General features: G+C 35.4%; 1 protein-coding gene across 1 annotated transcript in view; it reads right to left on the bottom strand.

Moving 5' to 3' along the window:
* Positions 1-23249, bottom strand: part of Mmp16 (matrix metallopeptidase 16) — a 246648-nt gene that overhangs the window by 54033 nt on the left and 169366 nt on the right. Inside the window, exons 5-6 of the mRNA XM_027403567.2 lie at positions 11138-11299; positions 8960-9171 (exon numbers count right to left, since the gene is read on the bottom strand). Of these exons, the coding sequence (XP_027259368.1) occupies positions 8960-9171; positions 11138-11299 (374 nt within the window). The remainder of the gene's footprint in view (positions 1-8959; positions 9172-11137; positions 11300-23249) is intronic.

Here is a 23249-nt window from a genome sequence, read left to right as displayed (position 1 = left end):
TGAGGCTAGCAACTTATGCTTCCAGAAGGGGATCAGCTTCATGTCCTTCATCAACAATCATCTCCCAAAAGCGGGTCAGTAAATCAAAGCCATGTGCCTGGAGGGAATTTCATGTTCAAATTGTTAATGTTTCAAAACTGAAACATGTAGAAATATTGGATACAAATGAATAACATTTAGGAGGAGTGAATTTTGAAAAATTCTTCAATAAAATATTTTACATGTTTAATAAAAATCTCAAAACTAAACTTATTTATATTAAATGAGTGAATATAAGTATTCTGTAACATGAAATGGAAAAACAAGCACTTTTTGTAAAAATTTTCAATGTAAACAGATAATTATAAAATATATTTAACACATGTGTAAAATTCTATTTAACATGAAATTTACATTCATTTTAAATACACATAGCAGGGAAATAGATTGACTAATATTCTTTTACAGAATTATGTATTGTAGAGAGTGACTCTCCTCTGAACCAAGCAACTGCCATTTTGCACTCTTATGCTGTGGCCTCTACAGGGGGACTTTCCAGGTTGATTTGCTTCCTCTTCTTGAGTATACAACTGCTCCCACTAATTGGAAACCTCATACACAAATGGCATAGTGTTGAGACTAGAAAAAATGTGTGTGTGTGTGTTTGTGTGGGTGGGTGGGTGTGCACGTGCCTGCCATCATTGCTGCTAGGTAAATTTTCAAGTATGGCCATATGGAAAGGGATGCCCACACTCCTATAAATAACTCTCTTACCTCTGCCAAAAAGAATTTTGATGAAATTGTACTTCAGTTTATCACTTAATCTTCAAAATACCTACAATAGTTACATATTAAATCATATTTTATACAACTAAGATAGTGTTAGTCTAAGGATAGTATTTAAGTATAATAATCTTAACACTCTTACAACTACTAAAATCACTGAGAGGAGTGTGGGAAGTCAGGTGGCACAAACGCATTCCTTTTGAAGAATACATACACACACGCGTGCACCCCCCCACACACACACATGAAATTTCCTTAGTAGGTAATTAGTGAACACCAGAAATAATAAACTGTTACGAAAGGGAATCACAAAGCACGAATGAATAAAATCATCTTGAAAATCAGTAGATGATGACAGAAACGTGCAGCATCCTACTCAATAACAGTTGTACCAGAATGAAATGTTAATTAATTTCCTTTAATGAGTATTATCGTAACTTTAGTTGTATATGAGTTTGAACATAATTATAATACCCAGTTAGTAGATGACACTCAGGCAATACCAAATGAAGATTTGACTAAATATAATCCAAGATTACCCTGTGCTACACCACAGGGTAAGGTGTCTTAGAGAACCCTTTTTAGATTCTCTGCCAAACAAACGGAGCTTAATTAATTACTGAGTGTGACAATAAGAACAATGGGAAAAAAACTGTATATCTCCTTTCCATATTCCATAAGGATTATAGCTATTTTCTACATAGGAGTATATGCCACATTATAACAATAATTTCAGAGACTGAGAAGATGGGTTCTATTGGCAAGGTGCCTGATGTTCAAACCTGGGAATGTAAGTTCATATCTCCAGAACCCAAATAAATAGTGTTGTGGAGTAAAGACCAAATATCCCTGAAGCACACTTGCCATCTCACTGGGCAAAAATGATGGTGTCTGGGTTTAATGATAGCCTATGTCTCACAACATAAGGTGGAGAGCAAGGAGGAAGACATTCAGCATTGAGCTCTGGCTTCAACAGTTATAGACATGTACATGCACCCACAGTCACAAAGTGCAAGTGCACGCATGCACACTCATACACTCACACCACACAGTAGAACACACACTTCTGTGCACATACCCACATACATACATGCACAAACAGTAATTTCGGTACTTGATTTGGGAGTACATATAGTAAAATGATGCAAAATAAAAAGGATGGCCTTGTTCTAGAACATTATACAGATTCCTGTTTCATTTTTAAAATAAATACCATTTCAAATATAATCCAAATTTGAGCTACTGAATCAACTGTATAGTTAGCCATGCTGTTTCTGTCTTGCTTCTTAATAGCTAGCATTTCCTTTCTTTACCCTAGACTTAGAAAGCAGTTTCTTAGCTGTAGTTAATTGGGAAAGTAAGTTCTGAAATATTTAACAAGTATTTATTGGCTACCATGTTCTATCAATGTGCAATCCAGCAGCAGTTAAATTCCTCACTATTCTTATCTAGATCTGATAGTAAGTGGGATTTAACCTTCTGTTATCTAATGTCTAAGGACAAATAATGACACTGTTAGGGAACTGAAATAATTCAAACTATAATAGAACAGCCAAGATTCCTCTGGGAGTGTAACAAACCAATCTGTGCCATCATATGAGGATTTGAAATTCCATAGTATACTATGCTAATGAGTGCCTGGGATTGTTTGCATGCTGTGTCCACACTCAGCTACATGTGTATCTAGGTAGCACCATTCAGAATGGGAATGAAGAATGAAAACAGCCTTTAACTGCTGAACACAGGGGAGCAGAGATCCACAAGTGCTTAATTCCTATTGGACAAAAGGTGCAATCCCAAGAGTACCTGGCATGTTAGAAGAATCACAGGACAGAATAAAAACAGGTTGGATTGAGGGAGTGAAAGTCAAAGTCAGAGAGAGGAGAACTATTCCAGGGGAAGGAAGGAGACTAGACTAAAGCCTACAGGGAACAGAAAAAGATCTTGACTTGTTATAAAATAGGGAGAAATGGTTTCTGCTGAAGCAGCCCAGTGCTGAGACACATACCACTTCACACACTGTATGGCAACAGACAGTCCATGTGTGGAGGGGTGAAATAGGACAAGGAGGAAAGCAGGAGACTAAAGTAGAGAAAATTATATTTAAGGTGAGATGTGATGGTGCCTTTGCATTGAGATAGGATGGTAAGAGCATGTAAGGAAAGAAGATTAAATATTTTTAGATAGAAGTGTTCAGAGGTTCACTGTGGAATAACTGAAAGATTAAATTCCTTGATATATTATGAAAATGTATTTGATATGGAATTCTTATGTTTCTGTATCTTGTTTCAATATGTCTCCTTGCATTTTCTTCTTTTCAGTAAGAAATCATCAATTTGTAGGAAAACTATCAAAGCAAAAACTATGTTTTTGAATGAAATTGGACTCTATTTGGAACTCCTCAGTATAATTAAGTACATGACATCAATAAAGATAGGCCATTTGTGAGAAAATAAAGATTGTGATGCATTAATACAAACAAAACAGGACAGGAAATTTGAAATTCAAGAGTCAGAGGAGGGGAAGAAACGCTGAGAAAGTCTTGTATTGATATGGTATAGCCATTGCACTTATAAACTCACAGAAGCTATGATTATCTCTACAAAATGAAGCCTGACAGAAAGTTCAGCATAAACAGGACAGTGCTCCCTTGGCTTCACCCCTTAATGGAGACCTATTGTTGGGGATATTAAAAAAGAAAATAAAGAAGATATGAAGCTGGATGGTGGGGTGTTGGAGGGCATAGTCATGAGTGGAAAGATCATATTTCATTGTATATATGGATGAAATTAACAAGCATGAAGAAAATTATTTTAAAAATGGACCCCCAAAAATATGTGTTTGGTCTGTTGTCCTGTGCATTCTGAAATGTTCCTCATCTAGAACCACAAGCTTCCTATGCATTGACAGCAGTTCCCTCTTGCCTTGACCTCTTCAGTCTAGAACCAGACTTTGCTGGCCATGTTTGATATAAAGAACTTATGAACTGATAAAATCAAGTCTTTCTACATGAATGATATGACATTTTCTCCATCTTCCAGCTTCAAACACTACAGCTACTGTTTCATTCTTTCAAACACAATTTAATATTTTATTATTGAAATATGCTTTGCATAATCTCACAGTTCTGCCTGGCACTTTGTTACACACTAAAATGAAGACAAACAATTCAATATTTTCCTGTTAAAGTTCAAATCATATGTCATGTTCATTGAGCAATTAGATCCTATTATTGCCTGCTCAATCACGACACCTGGCATCTTCAGGTTACAGTCCTAAGGAATAACATTGTGTCTTATGGTATTGTTATTTTTCTCTGTTCCTTGGTATTTTTCTCTGATCTTCATTGCTTGCCTTAGGGGAATTTAGAGTCCCCAAAGATTATAAAGCTGCAGGCCTTCACTTTCTGATTCAAGCATCAATATAGACCACATATGCATGTACATACACACATATATGGAACACACATGCACACACACACACACACACACACACACACACACACACACACACATGCACATATATGTAACAACCAATTGATCTCCATGGCTCCAGTATAGCTCACTGTAAATGAGAAGAACATATTGAACCCTATAAAAGGAAACTAGCAAACCAACGGAAATATGCTGACACTCCTATTTTAAGGGAAGGATTCTTTCTAACAAGGAAACTCCTAACTTAAGTCAGTACATTTTTTTATCAATCTAAATTTTCCTTTTACTTATTAAAACATACATACAGAATTTAAGTATATTAATGCTCATTCAAATCTTTCAAAAAACATGCCAAGCATTGGTGGTGCACGCCTTTAATCCCAGGACTCAGGAGGCAGAGGCAGGCAGATCTCTGTGAGTTCAAAGCCACCCTGGACTCCAGAGCGAGTGCCAGGAAAGGCTCCAAAGCTACACAGAGAAACCCTGTCTCAAAAAACCAAAAATCTTTAAAAAACATAAACAATAGGAAAGCAGGAACACTCATTTGAAAACAAGCCAGAGAACCACCTAAGTGAAATCCCTGGGACCCACATGGAGAAAGGACAGAAGTTTCCCTTAAGTTGTATTCTGATTCCCATGCACATATCATGACACTTGGAATCACAGTAATAAACAAACAAACCAAATAAATTCAATGATTTTTCCAAAAACAGAATAAGCACAAAACATTTATTATTTCACCACTTTTCATACCTATGGTGTGTATTACTTTCAGCTTGATGGAGTTGCTAAGCTGAGATTCCTATATGTTAGTGGTGAGCATTGGGGCATGACTAACTGTGGCTTGGAGAAAGTTTATCATTTTCTTTAAAGTATGTAACAGAAAAATTATTAGAGACGTCAAACCAATGTGTTATACAGATGCATGGAACAGGAATGCAAAGCTATTAGAACAAGTTTGCTAGAAGAGGCAGTCAGGATCCAAGTTTCCTGGAGAGACACATGGTTAGAAAGGTTTGAGAAGCTGGGGATTCACAGAAGAAATCACCAGGCATTGAAACTCAGGGGGAGTTGGGTGTAGATGGGAAAAGTTAATGGATAGTGCATTTTCCAATTTGTATAACGTTTTTAAAACAGAAAAGTAAAAGAAAAATCATGCTACATTAGTTAAGAGTAAGATCAAACAATAAATATTTCTAATAGGTTTGATAGGCTATCAAACAGGGTAAAATAAGAAAAAGTGATTGCTTACAGAGGGAATATTTAGAAGACAGGAATTTAAAAGACGTTCTGGCAGAGACTATCAAGCAGGAAGGCTAGGTATAGAGCATTGACACTGATGTAAAGATGAAGGTCACCTGCGTTAAATAGGTATAGCAAAGAGAGAGAAACTAGCAGGCCAGCTGTCATTCACAAAGCAGACTTTGGCTTTCAGATGTACCCAAAATCCCCATTCATGGAGCCTATGTGTTCAGTCCTTTCTATTAGCTACTTTTCTTATCACTGTGGTAGACACCTGACAGAAGCAGCCAAAGGCAAGAAGACCTATTTTGGCCTGTGTCTTCAGGGAATGCAATGCATCACGGTGAGATGAAATGGCATAGTAGCTCTCTCCAAGATAGTGGGGGATTCCCAGCAGGAGATGGAGGCTCATTCACTTTGTGACTGACAGGAAAATAAACTACATGGTTGGAACTAGAAGTGAATACCACCTTCCAGGTTCATCCCTGTTAACATTTGGCTAGCTAGACCACAGTCTGAAAGTTTCCACAACATCCCAAAACAATATCATCACATGGCAACACATTCAAACACAAGATGCTGCAGAGGACATTTCACATGCAAATAATACCGCTGTCATTCACCTTGAAAACGTGAATGCAAGCTCTATGAAATAAGAGTCTAACCTCTTTTATGTACTGTTAATTTGTCATTACCTAAAACAACAAAGACTGGGATCAGAAAAATGTGCCTTCAACATTTATAACTTCAAAATATAAATTTGAACTTTGTTTTGAATATTTTCTGATTTTTCCACATAATAGAGTTGAAAACTTGAGTTGGAAGCACAATTCATGCAGGATTGATTTCACATTATATTCTTGGATAATAGGGATAATATGGACATTTTATTTTATCAAGGTATCATGTTGCAATGTGGAAACTTACCTAAGGCAGTAAAACCAAATCCTGGTCATTTAGAATAAACAAATTGCTGTATTTTGTTTTCATTTTCTTTCCAATTGGTTGCTGTGACTTAGCCATAGAGCAACTGTGGATAATGGTGAATTATGAAGAGTAGCATTGGGATTCATCATCCAGGAGCAACAGTAGACACACACAAATACAGATGTGTGCATGTATATGTAATTAAAGTAAGTCTTTTCTTATATTTGTGGTTGTGAGACTAGCCTTTAATGGCTGAGCCATCTCTATTCTCTGATAATGAGATTGATGGCTACCTTATATGCAATTCTAGAGCCTTTATCCAGTAGCTGATGGAAGCAGAAGTAGATACACACCGCTAATCATTGAGCTGCACTCTGGAAACAAGTTGCAGAAAGGAAGGAGTGAGGAACAAAGAGGTCAAGACCAGGCTGAAGAAACCAACAGAAACGGCTGATCTGAACCAGCGGGAGCTCATTGAACCCAGACTGATAGCTGGGAAACCAGCATAGGACTGTTCCAGACCCCCTGAACAAGGATGCCATTTTGGAGGTCTGGTTAATCTATGGGGCTTCTGGTATTTATCAGATTTATCCCTAGTGTATGAATGGACTTTGGGAGCCCACTCTACATAGAGGGATACTCCCTCAACCTAGACACATGTGGGAGAGTCTAGGTCCTGCTCCAAATCATATGACAAACTTCTAAGATCTCCCGTAGAAGGCTTTATCCCCCTGGGGAGCAGAAGGGGATGAGAAAGGGGGGTTAGTAGGGGGCAGGGGAGGAGGGGAGGGAGAGGGAACTGCGACTGAAATGTAAAACAAGCTTGTTTCTAATTTAAATTAGAAAATAATAAATAAAATAATTTAAAACTGACTCCTGCTCTCTCAAAAAAAAATTGAAGTAAGCTTTTTCTTTACCAACTGCATCTAAGAGTACTAACATACTTAAAATTAAATGGTGACATCTAGTTAAGTAGCACACAACATTTATAGAATGAACAATTTTTCATATTTGTGGAAATGATTATTTTCAAGAAAGCATACTTGTCTTATGCTGATAATATCAAACCTCGATCTTATTTTCAAATATAGGAAATATAATATTTATCTTCTAAAATGATATAAAAGCTGTCTTTTTGAAATATATCTTTGTTTAGTAAGAGAGTCTGTATACTTAGTATACTATTCGACTGAACATAGACTCATGTCTCTCAATAATTAGAACACATCCTGTTTTATTTGATAATATTTGTTAAACATAGCTATTTAATGTTCTAATATTAACATTCAATTTAGCTAAGGCAGTGAAAGCAAAAATCTCCTTTTTAAAGATTTATTTATTTAATATGCATACAGTAGTTTGCCTGCATGTATACCTGCAGGCCAGAAGAGGGCACCAGATCACATTAAAGATGGTTGTGGGCCACCATGTGGTTGCGGGGAATTGAACACAGGACCCTGAAAGAGCAGCCAGGGCTCATAACCACTGATCCATCTCTCCAGTCCATTAAAGCAAAACTCTTAGTCATAAAGAATAAATAAATTGCTTTTTTTTTCGTTTTCTTTTCAGTTGTTTGCTGAAGGTTAACCATGGAGCAACTGTGAACATTGTTTGTGGACACTAATAAAAGTAAGCTTTTACTTTATCAACTGCATCTAAGCTGATCCACGTGCTTAAAATTAGAGTCCTTCATAAATATTAAGATACTATTCTTATAATATGTTTATCACTTTGTATTCCAGAATTTTCCTCATATTTTCATTCTGATTTTATTTTTCTTCAATTTTTATTATCATTTACAGTTGTACAAAATAAATGCCCTGATTCTGAGATTTTCATGCATGTATGAATTCACTTTGCTCAAATTTTTACCTATTTTTTCTTTTCAGTAATTGTTCATTGGTTTTATTGAGATTAAATGAACTGGATCAAGTACATTTTGTGTAAAAAAGTACTATTATAGCTTGTAATTAAAAAAATATAAATTTAGGCTGCTAATGAAAAACAACAAGTGCTATTAAGTGGAAATTATGGACTCATCGTGATTTAGCTAAGGTAGATAACAGTAGTCCCCCAAAAATCGAAAGAAGAAAAAAAAAAAGAAATCCAAACAAACCAAAATAATGACAACGCTACCCGCAAAAACAGTAACAACAAAACAATCAAGAAATGCAGTAATTGTCCATTGAAATTACTGAGATATTTTAAGATTTGTATAGTAAGACCTCACAGCAACAGCATGCTGGGAAGTGGCTAAGCTGGCAAGAAAATCATCGCTATTAGATCCCATTCATGATTTAAATCCTGCTATTTTATCTTTTCATAACATGCAGTACTTTTCAACCTCACATTTCCAGGCATTTCAGCTCCTGCTGACATAAGTGCTTTCCCAAAATAGAATCTCACAGCAATCTTCTGCTAGACGTCTACGCCCATTTGTGCATGTATTTTTTAGAATGCTTTTTTCCCCCCTTTTTTCCCTCTTAACTGTGAGAAGGCCTGGAAGGTAGGATTAGAATGAATGAGGACTTGTTTTCTGAAACGACACTAGACACTTTATCTACTCTTAAAAAAATAAATCGGTCTCCTACCTTAAAAACAAACATCTCCCGCCGAAGAATAGCTAGAGTGTTGAAGTTCCCATCACAGATGTTGGGCTTGGCTCCTGGATAGGAAGGTCTGCCAGTGGGAGGCCGGGGAGGTTTTGGCCTGTCATTTTTCTTTGGGTCAGCCGGAGGAACAGATCGGTGAGGGGGCACTGTCGGTAGAGGTCTTGTGGGTGGAGGGATCTTGTCAGGTGGACCTTTTGAAAACATGAGGACAGTGCTTGGCTCACTTAAAACTGGAATAGTGCTGGAAGATACACTACAGAGAAGTCCTGCTTATCAGCCTCGGTCACAGACTACATAGACTAAGAGGTCGTTAAGATCGTGTATTTTCAGAAAACACAAACCCTCAAACCCTCCCAACAGATACCAAGGTTGTCTCAGACTCAGACTGTCCTAAGGCTGGAGTCCAGCTCCTAGTACTATGATTTTTTTGTCAATTTTTAGTGAGTTTTATTTCATACCTTCAACCCAGTCACTGTTGGGAAGCTGCTCTCAAAACCTGTTTGGATGTAGGTTTTCATGAAAAAACAGAAGTATGAGAATAAAGACTGGACTCATAACCGTGAGCTTTATTCAAGAGGAAACTGGACTTTAACAGATGCTGATTCCATGAAAATATTTCCAAAGATAAATACTAGCAAATCAAAGGTTATTCTACCATATGTCTCCAACTATTATAAGCTTTTACTGATTTCACTATTTTATTTTAATGAAATATCTTGATAGATAGCTCAGTTTTTCATTGAAATATTGAATCTAAAGTGTCCATTCATTAACATACCAGTGGTGAAATATTAATGTAAAGTATTTCTAAAAACAGGTTTCTAAGTAGAGCCAAAGTTTACTCATATAATTGGCAACAGATATTAGCCATCATTCCTCAAGGGATTGATGCTGTTTCTCTTTAATAAATAGAGTAATTCACACTTAATATTCAGATATTCTTTCATGGGCCTTCTGTCTTGACTACTAATTCATGAGGTCATGAGAAAGAGACTTCTTTGAGTTAACCATGTAGAAGGAATTTCTGATGACACACAGGGGTGATAGATCTCTCTCTCTCTCTCTCTCTCTCTCTCTCTCTCTGTCTCTCTCTGTCTCTCTCAATATCCAAGCTCTTTGGATTTGTGTCTGTGACATGCATCAGTATATCCAATCCAATTTCAAATCTGCTTTAACCCTAAGAGAATGATTACAACTTCACTATTGAAATAAAAAAAAAACAAATGAATGCAAAATAAATTACTGCACATGAATTATGTTGTTTAAAAGTCAAATCATACCTGCTAGATACTAATTGTTGACAGGCTGATAACACACACTTATCTTAACAGAAATGAAAGCTTTATTTCCTTAATCCAGCAAAACATACCTACTTTAGGCAAATAATGAATGTCAAAACTTTAATAATATGAGAAATAAATATATTTTAAAAATTCACTGATTGTACTGAGAAAGTTATGGTCATTGAAAATATGCATGATAGTTTTTAGTCATTTCTGTTAATTTGCACATGTCGAATAAAACCTTTAAGTAAAATATGATACTACCAAACCAGAAATGTAGTTCAGAATATTAGAAATGCAACGGATGCAATCTGTTGATAAAAATATTAGTCACATATGTGCTTTATTCACTTATTGTTTCACTTTCATTCTGACTCAAAAATTAAAACTTTGAGGTCAATATCTTTTTATATTACAAAACTTATTTTCTGGACCTTCAAAAGTGGTTTGTCTTAAAATTACCATAAATTTTAAACACTAAGTCCAGATGTCAATGGATGAGAAAGTTTATTTATATTATGTGACAATTTGCACTTTTAACTATTTTTATGAGTTATGTATTTCTTTTAATAAATTACTACTTAAATTACTACTGCACATTATTAGAAATTTTTTATAAGTCTATTTTTATACCAAACTCAACAAGAAAGCTCTGTCAGTATTTAAGTCTTTCTGGTAATCTACATATTAAGATTTAGGGAACTATTGCCAATGCAACTTGACTGATGATAGAGTTTTGCCAGTTGGATGGAACCTTTTACTTACATTTTTCTCTGTCTTATATACTTAAAGACTATACCTCAAAGGAAAAAAAATATGCACTTGACTTCCAACTGCCCCATACAATTAGGCAAAGAGGAACAGTGGAACCTACCATATATTTTCTGGATGCCCTGCAAATCATCATTAGGAAGCTTGAAGTTGTCTGTTTCCATGTACTGGTAAAATGGTGCCATGATAGCAGTGGGGTCATTGGAATGCTCCAGTCCGAGAGCATGTCCAAGCTCATGAACTGCTACAAGGAATAAATCATTTCCTGTCAAATGAGAAGAATATAGAGTAAGATTATTGCAACTGATAGCCACTGAGATGAAAAGGGCCACTTAATGATATCAAAACATTAACACAGAAAAATAAAAGGACCCCTTTACTCCAGTGGTCAGTATGATTTTAACATTTGCTAATGGCAAATATTTGCTTTAAAGGGTTGAGATGGGTGATAGTGATGGTCAAGGTCGGATGGTTAGAGATTAAAAAAAAAGGTTTTAAAAAGTTTAAAAGCAATATCAAAACCCAGAATCACTGGTGTTATGGTATCTTTCAATCATAAGGTAAAATACATACATAATCTCTCATGAAATAACTACTACATTTAACACAATTTATGCAATAATAAAAATAAAGCAAATATACAAATCCTATTTCACACACAGGAATCCAATAAAGCCCAGAGGATTTGCTTGTCCCACTGATATCTACAGTTTGAACTCATGTTATTTTGACTCCTACATGAGGTCTCATATCTTACTAGCCAAGAATACAGGAACACTGGAACTTAAAATGCATATTTATTATCTATCATACTAATTACAGTTGTAGTACGCACTTAATAAATACTGATTCTAATAAATGCATAGGCTATATGAACCAAATGCATTTACTTAGAAACTTTGTTCTCCCACTGAAATTTTTCATTTAAGTAAACATGTATAATATAGTTTATACAATATAAATTCAAGATAAGTCTTGGGGTGATATTCAAGTCATTCTTCTACCTTCTCCTACTCCTCTTTCTTTCATTTTTCCATTATTTCTTCTTCGTTTTAATGATTCTTTAAATTTTTTATTTAATGTTTAAAGACAGGTGCCCTACATATTGCTAGGCCAACCTTGAACTTGTAGACTTCCTGTCTCAATCTCTAAAGTGCTAGGATTTTTAACTGTAAGACATGAACTCTAAGAATTTCTTTTAGAAGGGAAATGATTAGAGGTATTGGAGAGCAAGTGCAACACTTTCCTTGGAGGACTTGTTATGAATAAAAATAATATAAATAAACACCACTATCAGGAAAAAGCACTATCAAGTATTTTGCACACTATAATACAATTTAATGACCCCCTTTTGAGGATTATATAAATTTTTTGACACAAAGTAGGAAAATAAGCAAAAATATTTCCGTTCTGGAGTAATCTGTCTCAGAGGAATGAACGAGGTCATGTGACCAATTCTCATGTGACATTGGCACACTGAAGATGAGAGGGCCACAGAAACATTTTCAGCATCCCTTTATTCCTAGAGAAAATTGAATAGAGACTGATATAAAATTTTAAGGAGTTTTAAAAAAAAAGATGTTAATGAGCATTTTCAGACTTCAGGAACTTAGCTTCTTTTCTAATAAAATTAACTAATAATGAAAATTAAGACAAAAATATAATATTTGATTAACTGTAATAGAAAAATATATTCCTTTACTAGAAACTTACTGTTCCATAGATGCTTCAAACGCTTTCCCTACACTTTCTTATTCATTTTTTTGCAAAAATTTATGTGATTTGGTAATTTATAATTATTATTTCCATCTTAGCAAATCAGAAAAGGGCTGATGACAGTTTATAAAAATTTTAGTCATACAGTAAGGAAAAATAAGTATTCAGATGTTGCTCAGGCCACCTGCTGGGTGCTTACTTCTAATCACTAAAGTAAACCACATTCATTCAACTATAATAGCATTCACAAACTTTACAATGTGGCTACATGAAGGTAACACCATTCATAAAGTGATTAATTTATTCCACAATTGTTTAGTTATATCTACTTGTGTTAGGCTTTTTTGTAGGCTCTGACAATAAATACTGAACAATATAGAGATGCAACAAGCAAAGAAACAAGCAAAATAATCATTTACTTCATAGCATTTATACTGTAGTACAGGAGAGTAGGTAGAAACAAGGTAAACAAAGTAAGAATATAGTACATGAATGGCATGAAAATATCAAAGCACAGAAATGATGTGGTCAAAGAGAAAATCAGATCTAGAGCAAGCATGGCATTTTAGACAACAATAATATGTTGGGTACTAGTTTAAAGAAGATGGCACTCAAAGTTTCTGGGGAGACAAGGAACACAATTTATTTTAATTTGACTCTGGGAATTACTTTATAGCATCAATTTCAAGACACAAGATATAGTATGGGAGCTGTTGCATAGCAATTACCTCTAAGATAAAATTTTTCAGCTTTGAGGGAAGCTCAGATTCAGAATCTTAAGCAAGGCAAAGCATCTACCTTACCTTCAATGTCATTGAAACTCAGGATTTCCACAACTCAGTAGCTTCAGGAAATCCCTGACCAGATTCATTAGTCCTTAGTCTCCCCAAGTTTATACAGTAGTGATGATTGCAAAACAACACTTAGACTAGGAGAACTACCTAGGAGATGCTCAAACCAGCCTAGACACCTGGAAAAGACAGAAAGTCAAGCTACCTAGTAAGGTTCTGACGAACTGAGCTGCTGGAAAGACACACCTTCCAATCTATCAAGCAGCATGCAAGTTATACAGCAAGGTCTTCGTTTATAGCTTCCAAGAATCATCAATTATGCTAGAATGGGCATTTGTTGATGCAGCTATTTTTCAGTTATTTCTTCTTTTCTAAGTAACTTCCCAAAACTACTGGTTCACCAATTTGGACTTTAGGAATATCGTTTTGGTCAGTCATTGATTCCCTATCTGGGTTGAGTAACATTTTGTTCATGTCTCCCAAGGGTCCATTCACACAACAGAAAGTGTTATGGAAGTGAAATTAGAAAAAAAAAGAGGATGATAAATACCACAAGTCCAGTACTTCTAGTTAGAGGAACATGGAGTACAAAACAGACATTGTGGTAAAAAAAAAATACAGAGAATAAAAGTTTCTTTTTTGAGACAGAGTTTCTCTGTGCAGTTTAAGGAGTCTGCTCTGGCACTGGCTCTGTAGACGAGGCTGGACTTGGACTCACATAGATCCAACTGCCTCTGCCTCCCAAGTGCTCAGATTAAAGGAATTTGCCAACATAGCCAGTAAATAAAACAATTTTTAAGGAATGTAAAGGAACATACAATCAAGGTAAACTCTATTATCTGTTATCAAAAAGATTATGAGGATTAGTTTGATGAGCAAAGGAACATTAATGAGGATTTATTTGTAACTTCTCTGATACAAAAATTTCAAGAAAGAGGGGAGAGGGATGGAGGGAGTGAGAGAGAGGCAGGAGGCAGGGAGAGAGAGAGAGAGAGAGAGAGAGAGAGAGAGAGAGAGAGAGAGAGAGCAGAGAGAGAGAGAGAGCAGAGAGAGAGAGAGAGAGAGAGAGAGAGAGAGAGAGAGAGCAAGCAAATGGGGATTCTCAAGTTTTAAAATCACAGGACAGAGAACAAGAAGTGTCCTGTGTTTTATCCACTATAGCAGTAGTTAAATGTGAGTGGTTTAAATAAGTAGACTGTATTCAAATGCAGAGTTTATAATCAGCTTACTGTGAGTTAAAGAAAAAAAAAAAACCCAAGAACTTGACTCATGGCAATGACAAAAATTAATGGAGGTGATAGAGTGCCAGAAATTTGGACTGTGGCAGAAAGTATAACTTCTTTTATCTGCTTCTATTTCAGTCTCTATCATTTCCCCACTGTCTACCAGTAAATCCTGTATCCTGGGAGACAAGACATAACCAAGAATATTGGCACATATGTCTGTGTCCTGCCATTTCAAAAATTTCTCTTCTTTCCTTCTGTGAACCTTTTCAAGTTAGAGAAAAATAAGCTTGTTCTGTCTTTAGGGTCTCTATTAAACTATCTCTTTCTTGGGATGTCATATCTCCCATAAAGTGTTGGATCCTCATTTCTTCAGAACTGCTATCTATCACAGACTAAATTTTCCTTTTCTATGAAGATTTTCTATCAGGTCAGACAGCCTTATGGTATGCTGTTCCCTTCATACTACCACAGCCCTAGTGCAACACTCCATCTATTCCATGACATTTATGTTTCATTAATACTGTTCACACATTTTCCTGCATATTTTGAATAATGACTGACATTAAGCAATACTTATTTTAGTTTCGATAATTCTGAAGATATTGGTGCCCCAAAGGAGATATTTAATGTTTCAATGAGTTTGTATAAACAGAACAATATCTTGGAAGTAGAAAGCTAATTAAAATTGAGTATTAAAAATAAGAACATAGAGAAAAACTTGTCAAACAGTTTTAGGGTCAGTAAAACTGGAAGTGAACAAGTTTTAATTATTTTCCTTGATTAAAAGTTGGAAATATCACAAAAAAATAAGAACATGAATTCCATCTAAACATGGTTTGAAGTGCACCTCTAGACATCCAGTTAATACTGAAAGGGAATAATAATGCTATGAGAAAAAGACAGAGGAAGCTTCAGAGAATAGAGCAAGAATACCTGCCATTTCCTGTTGCTCAGTATATAGCAGTGAACGCTTATGGTTTCAGATAACACACAAGAGCCACATGCAGTGGAAAGGTATTACAACATGGCTTTGGGGAGGTATTATAGTAAGAGAAGCAGGAAGAAAGACAGAAAGGGGGACAGTCATTCTTGAAGTGGTATGCAAGTATATTTGCAAATACACAATTTGGAGAGACACCTAGGAGGATGATATCAATTATTATTTCCAGGCAAGAGGAAGACTTTGAAAAAAAAACATTTTTAGACAGCATGTAACTCCAACTCAAACACTTTTATAATTATAAATCACAAAATCTAAAAGAACAGATTTGTTTCACCAAATAATATTAAGTGGTACTGGCCAGTGGTAGACATGGTAGACCATCTTCCAAGCATACCCAACCAGGACAAAATAGAGGAATTTTGGCTTCCATGCTCTATCAGTGGGCTATAAGTCAAAGCAAACTCTCCCCAAGGGCAAAATTTTTAAGTAAATGAAGATAAAATAAACAGAAGAGTAGGAAAAAATAAGGCAGCCAATCGAAGAGCAGAATATCCAAAAAAAAAAAAATGAAACTACATTTTACACCAAACAGCAGGCTAAATGTGAGTTCAGGAAGGGGTCAGTGCTGGTCCATGTGGTTTTAGAATCTCTATGTCTTCATGTGGCAAAACTGATACAGCCTCTTAGCCAGAAATCTCAAAGTGGCCTCCCAATAAGTGTCTTCCTTTTCTTCTTAAAGCGAAAAATATTCTCTCTTCAGTGGTTTTCACCTTGTGGATCAACTTGCCTTCACTTGCAAAAGAAATACCAGGAGGCTAGTGCCTAAGTAAATATGTGAGAACCAACCGTCCTGTACTTAGGCATATGTATACTTCTTCCAGCCATCCACTAAGCTGTTGGCTAGTGGCCTAGCTAAATTATTAAAAGTACTTCAGATCTCACAGGGAAGAGTCTACTGGTCACTTTTTTCCTTGGCTTCTAAGAGGAATATAAAAGACAAAAATAAACCATACAGAGCAGCAAATAGGTCATAATGGCCAAAATCAATTCAAAGCATGAATAGGTCATGAAATTATTCAGGTTTTCCACCAGCATGATATTCAAGGATAGAGCTAGTCCTTGGGAAATGAATAAAGAAGCTTTTATAAGTAAGTTAGCAGGATTGGGATGTGAACTTATGACTGGTTGTACAAGCATGATGCTTCAATCAGAAACATTGGCCAAGTGTTCCAAGTAATTACCATTCTGCTGATGATAGGCCATAATGTAATTAAACATCACTTGCAGCTTCGCAATAGTCTGAAAGGGTAAGTTGTTAAATACAGTGCCACCCTGTGATTTGAATTCTACTAGGAACAAAAGTTGTTGGCACATAAAGAGGTTTGAGTAATCAGAATGCACCTAATGCTGAAAATAATAACTGCTTCTGCAGTATTCCACTCATTCACATTATTTAGGCTTTTCAATTGTAATATGCCTGATCTTATCAACTAGCAGGCAACAAAGGAGAAATCAGCTTTTCTGTTCTTAGTTCAGAAATAGCACTTGCTGCTCTTGCAATATTTTGAGTTTTGTGTGTGTCTTTCAATTGAGTCTCTAATCTATTTCCCTTTGTATATTCCAGCACCATATGGAATACTGAACTGGATATTTTGAGAGACATTGTATGGTTTGTAATTTCCCTGTCATAATTATGTCTAGTTATTGCACAGTTTCATGAGATTTTTATAAGTTGTATCCACTGATGACATATCTGTCCTGAATATAAGTGAATGATTATAAAGCACTTCATGCATACAAATTTGTAGGAAACACACATCTATAAACTTTCTCAAACCCTTTGGTACCAGTACTATTGGACCTCTTTCCCTGTTTTATTCCATAACTTGATGCTGTGTTCCATTCAACTGTTAAGTGCTGACTTGACATTGAAATTTATTTTTTTAGCATATACTCTTCTATTCTGATCATATAAGTGCAGTTTGATAAATCATAATATCTGTGGTATCTGAGCTTCTTAAATTTTCACTTTTTAATATTTCCTATGAAGTACACCAAAACTTAGAATTTTTATCTTTTTTTAATATTTGTAAAATTTATTTGTTCATTTGTGGTTATTTATCATTGAAGACAATTCTCAGTTCTCTTCTCAGTGAAGCTACCATGAATGCCCAAGTCAGTTGTGTTGCTCTGCTTTCTCTAGAATTTATAAACAATTTATCAGTTTTACTATAAATGTGTACATAACTTCTAATATTATCAATATTTGCCTTTGAATTAAATGATTAATGAACCTGAAGAGATTTAAATTTTTAAATATTTAAATTTACACTACTGAAACACATTTAATATATTGAGCTGAAATTCAAAAATTCATCACCACATTTTGATGAATAGAACATTTACAGTCTTTAGAGTACAGATGTGACAGAGTGAATTTCTTAATCCTTGGCTTGTATTGTGATGATACATTATTTATGATTTAGTAAATCTTTCCTGAGGATTCAGAAAGCAAAGCCAGCCACAATCTATAGATGCCAGGCAGTAGGGATACACACCTTCATTCCAAGCATTCACACTAGCTATCTAGGTAGTGTTGACACACGCCTTTAATCCCAGGACTCACGTGACAAGCAGATGGATCTCTCTGAGTTCAAGGCCACCCTGGCCTATGCAAGAGAGATGAGTAACAGAGATCAATGCTTTAATCCCAGCACTTGGGATCACATGCCTTTAATCCCAACACTAGGGAGGTGGAGACAGGAGTGATATGGCTGTGTGGAGAAAAGTATAAAAATCAGGAGGAGACAAGTACTGAGAGCTTTTGCCTCGAAGGGTTCATGGAGACAGGATTAACATGTTAGCTTGATATAGTTAAGATCTACTGGCTTGGCTGCTTTGATTCTCTGATCTTCAGCTTGAAATTTGAACCTCACTATCTGTGTCTGAGTTTTTATTTTTGGTGTTACATTGTATGACTACATTCACAGCTAATTCTTTACTGGAAGAGCTAAAGTTAGTAAGGTTTTGTGCTAAGGAGAGTACTGAATACTCTATTTGTATTTTATCTATTTGCTAACATAGTCGATCTTATTACCAACAGTTTAAAAGTAAAGAAACTGAGGCTTTAGTAGAGTTAACCAATATTATAACAAATGGAGAAACTTGAATATCTCACCCAGACTAGGATCACTATAAAGAAGTTAGTGTATTTATAGCTTGTCAGTGGTGGCCCATGCCTTTGATCCCAGCACTTGGGAAGAAGGGCAGAGGCAGGTGGATCTCTGTGATGACAAGATCAGCCTGTTCTATCTATAGCATAAGTTCCAGGACAGCCAGGGTTACAAAGTGAAACCCTTTCTCAAAACAAACAAATAAACAAACAAAAAGTATATTGAAATATTGAGAAAGTGTATATCTCTTTTTCTTCAAGCCCTAAACATTTTCTCTAGGCTATAGGATTTGCATTCAAAAAAACAAACAAACAAACAAAAAAAAAACAAAAATAGAGATACTCTGTAATGTTACCTACTCAGAGGACACCTCTGGCATATAATTGCTTCCTCTAAAAGTTTGTAGTAATAGTATTTTTTCCTATACTTAATTAAAGCTAAATTTATTGAAAATTTATTGTGTTTTGGATTGCCTAGTGTGCTCTGACAAAAGACTAGAAACTGGACATCTTAAACATTACAAGTTTCTTTTTTTACAGTTTGTGAGACGGTGATCAGGAAGTTGTCATGATTGGTTGTGGAAATGGCTCTCCTCCTAGATTACACACTGTGGCCTTCTATCTGAGTCAACACAGCATGGGGAACTATGAGAACAAAGGCACAACATATTATCAATCAAAGGTCCTCATCTCAGAAAGTAGATCCTGTATTCAAATTGTCATCTAGTCAACTATCTTTCCAGGCTTTCCAGATACAATGAGCTTCATTGTGTGAATTTCATTAGAAAAACTTCACATTACTATGACACAATACTTGACAGAGTGATGCAAGGGAAACAGGATTGATTTTGGCTCCTGGTTTCATTGCTGAGTTCTCTACTTGGTTGATTCAGGGACCTTACTGATGCAGAACATTATAGTGGTGGAGGAACACAACATAGTCTATTCATTTCATGCTAAAGAGGAAAAAGAGGAGGAGGAGAATCAAGAAGAAGGAGAAGGAGAAGAAGGAGAAGAAGGAGAAGAAGGAGAAGGAGAAGGAGAAAGGGAGGTGAGGTGGGATTGAGAGGTGGTCGTCGAAAGTGGTGATGAAAGTAGGAGAGTGTGTTGTTCCTTTTCTCTTTTCATTAAGTCTACAAGTCGGGCAGCGGAGAGAATTATTTTTCTGCACAAATGGAAGCTGTATTTCATTGACTGGAATAAAGAGGCAGTACATGAACTTGCATTAAATAATATTTCAGAACATTTTTAAGCAATTGAGGGTGGTTTTCTGAGAACTTGGAAGCTGTTTGGATGACATTTGTTTCAAAGCCTGCTACAAGTACACACTTGTAGAAAAAAAATTAAAATTAAAAATATGAGGTAAATAAATCACCATTTAGTAACTATTATTCCAAAAATCAGTAAAATTTTTTTTAAAAAATCTATGCAAATAATAAATAGAGAGTATTAATTTAAATAGAAAGAGTAGTTTTATAGTTAATATATTAAATAGTAAAATAATATAATTAAAGCTACTAAGGTCTATCTATGTTAAGCAACTCTAGTGGAAACTCTATGAAAACATTTGGACAATAAAGGCCAAAGTACACTTATTATTCCTTCAGGGAATAGCTTGATTATGAAGTCTATAGTGCATTAGCTCTGTATTCTCTTATTTCAGAATAGCCTTGATAGAAAAAAAAGCAAGATATGGTTAATTGCAGCACTGTATTGAAAGAAATAAGGGTTGTGTTTTCCCTCTTATGCTGAGGTTAGTTAAGCTTCTAGAAATATTCTCAGTTAATGTGCCATCTTATTTATTCATGTGCAGGCTATTTATGCTCTGTTTTCCCCAGGGCATCTTAGTCTGATTGGTGAGGACCATTACAAAGGCTTACTCACCTCTCTGTGGCTAGTAGAAACGAAATCAATATTCATGGCTACATAGACCACAATAATCATATAACAAATCACAAAAGCTGCTTTGAAGGACCTGATTTGCATTATCTTATATATACTTTTTGAATAATGCAAATTGTCATATGATTAGCAATCCTGCTAATATGTGCTACAATTTCCAAACCAACATCTACAATACAATATGCTTTAAAACTACTAATTACCTAGCATATACAAGAAACTATTTACAACATTAGCAAAGTAATGATAAGCAACTTATCATAAGACATAATTGGTTTTTATAATGTGTGATAGAAAATATAAATTACATGGACTCCTAAGAGAATGACAGGATCTTTGTTATCCCTTTTATAGTTTATTTATTTATTCATTTATTGATACAGGATCTTGGTATGAAGCAAAACTGTCTGCCTCTGCTTTCTGAATGATAAGATTACAGACTTGCCGGGCATTGGTGGCACACGCCTTTAATCCCAGCACTCGGGAGGCAGAGGCAGGCGGATCTCTGTGAGTTCAAGGCCAGCCTGGTCTCCAGAGCGAGTGCCAGGATAGGCTCCAAAGCTACACAGAGAAATCCTGTCTAGGAAAAAAAAAAAACAAAAACAACAACAACAACAAAAAAAAAGATTACCGGCTTTTATTCTCATGGCCATTTCAGGACTTTTATTGTTAGCTATAGAACTGAGTGTTTAGTTCAGTGATTATTAACTTCTTTTGAGCACACCATACTCTCAGTGGAACTGCGAATCTGTGGAATCTCGAGGACATATAATCAAATTTTGTTCTGCCTGTACACCAGAAGAGGGCAGCAGATATCATTACAAATTGTTGGGAGCCACCATATGGTTGCTGGGAATCGAACTCTGGACCTCTGGAAGAGCAGTCAGTGATCTTAACTTCTGGGCCATCTCTCCAGCACCCAAACATAAACATATCTGTATCCAATATGACTGTAGAACTATTTTTCCCTCACTTGGTCCAGTGACAAAATCAGGCATGAAATTATTTAACTTATTTTTTGTTACATTTATTTATTTCTCTGTGTATGCATGTACAGAGAGAAAAACACAAACAAAGATTAGAGTAGTTTGCTCTCTCATTCCACCATATAAATCTCAAGGATTAAGTTCAGATCATCAGACCTGGAAACAAACAACTTCACTGATTAGCCATCTTGCTAGGCCCAATAATAACTTATTAAAACACAAATCATTTTATGTGTACAAGTGTTTTACCCGGAAGCATGTCTATGCAACACATGGATACAGTGCCCACAGAGGCCATAGGAAGGCACTGGATCCTCTGGGACTGCAGTTTTAGATAGCTGTGAGCCATTATGTGGGGACTGGACATTGACCTCTGGAAAGTAACCATTGCTCTTAAAGCCTGATCCTCTTTTAGGTCCAAAAGTTTAGCACTTAAGAAAAATAAGAAATTTCAGCACTACTTTCTGATCCTGATACTGAGAAGGTAGTAGAGAGAAAATGATATTATTGCATAGTAATTTTACCTCAATATGAGAGGATGGTTGGAGAGACTATGCAACTAAAGGAAAAGGAAAGTATTAGATGTTCACGGCTTCTGGAGAAGACAAAGTCAGTTTTCTTCAAGGATGTGGCCTCTAATAAGTTGCCCATGCTCCACTGGATGTTTCCATACCAAGCAATATAAGAAGTGAACAGGGTCAAAATGTGTTGTAAACATGAATAAAATTATCAGACTAAATTTTATTTCAGTAAGTCAAAATTCTTAGGGGATAAGAACTGAAATGAATATGGGTACACAAAAGCAGAAATACATTAAGTGACAGAACAATTAAAAGTTTTGAAAAATTCTTTTTTATTTCTTTATTTTTATTTTTAATTTATTTTATTTTATTAGTTCTAGTTAGGGAACAAGCTTATTTCAAGTCCCTTCTCCCTCTCCCTCCCCTCACCCCCAACCCTCCTCCCCTTTTAAAATGTGTTACTGATAACTATTTACCAAACTCCATGTAGAAGTGATTCCTTTTACACCCGTTATTGCCACCATCTGCAAAATGTCACTTAGAGTTTTCAGTAAATTTAAAAATAAACATACTTGATTTTTGAAAGTAGATTGAATAATTTAGAATGGTAATATAGTGACAATTTAAAAAATTTGACCATTTAAAAAAGAACATTTCACAATATTTTCACTTAGTATCTGAAATTGGCATTTCTGTACCAATTTTGTGCTTAGCTAAATTATGACTAGAGATAAAGAAATGACAAAAGGTTATAAGATGTTTCATTCATTTGTTTGTATCAACAGATTAAAAAAAAACTTCTCATCTGTACTTCAAATAATTAGAATATTAGAAACTTGATAAAAGTCTTGGTCTATCTTTGTTCTTTCCACTTCTTATTGAGAGACAGCAATGACATTAGACAACAGGGAAAACACTAAAGAGACTAAAAGCAGACAGGCAGAGAGACAACAACAAA

The sequence above is a fragment of the Cricetulus griseus genome, chromosome 2, assembly GCF_003668045.3.
Source record: "Cricetulus griseus strain 17A/GY chromosome 2, alternate assembly CriGri-PICRH-1.0, whole genome shotgun sequence".
NCBI classification, from domain to species: Eukaryota; Metazoa; Chordata; class Mammalia; order Rodentia; family Cricetidae; genus Cricetulus; species Cricetulus griseus.
The sequence above is the reverse complement of the archived record's forward strand: the minus strand, read 5'-3'. Positions and strand labels throughout refer to the sequence as shown.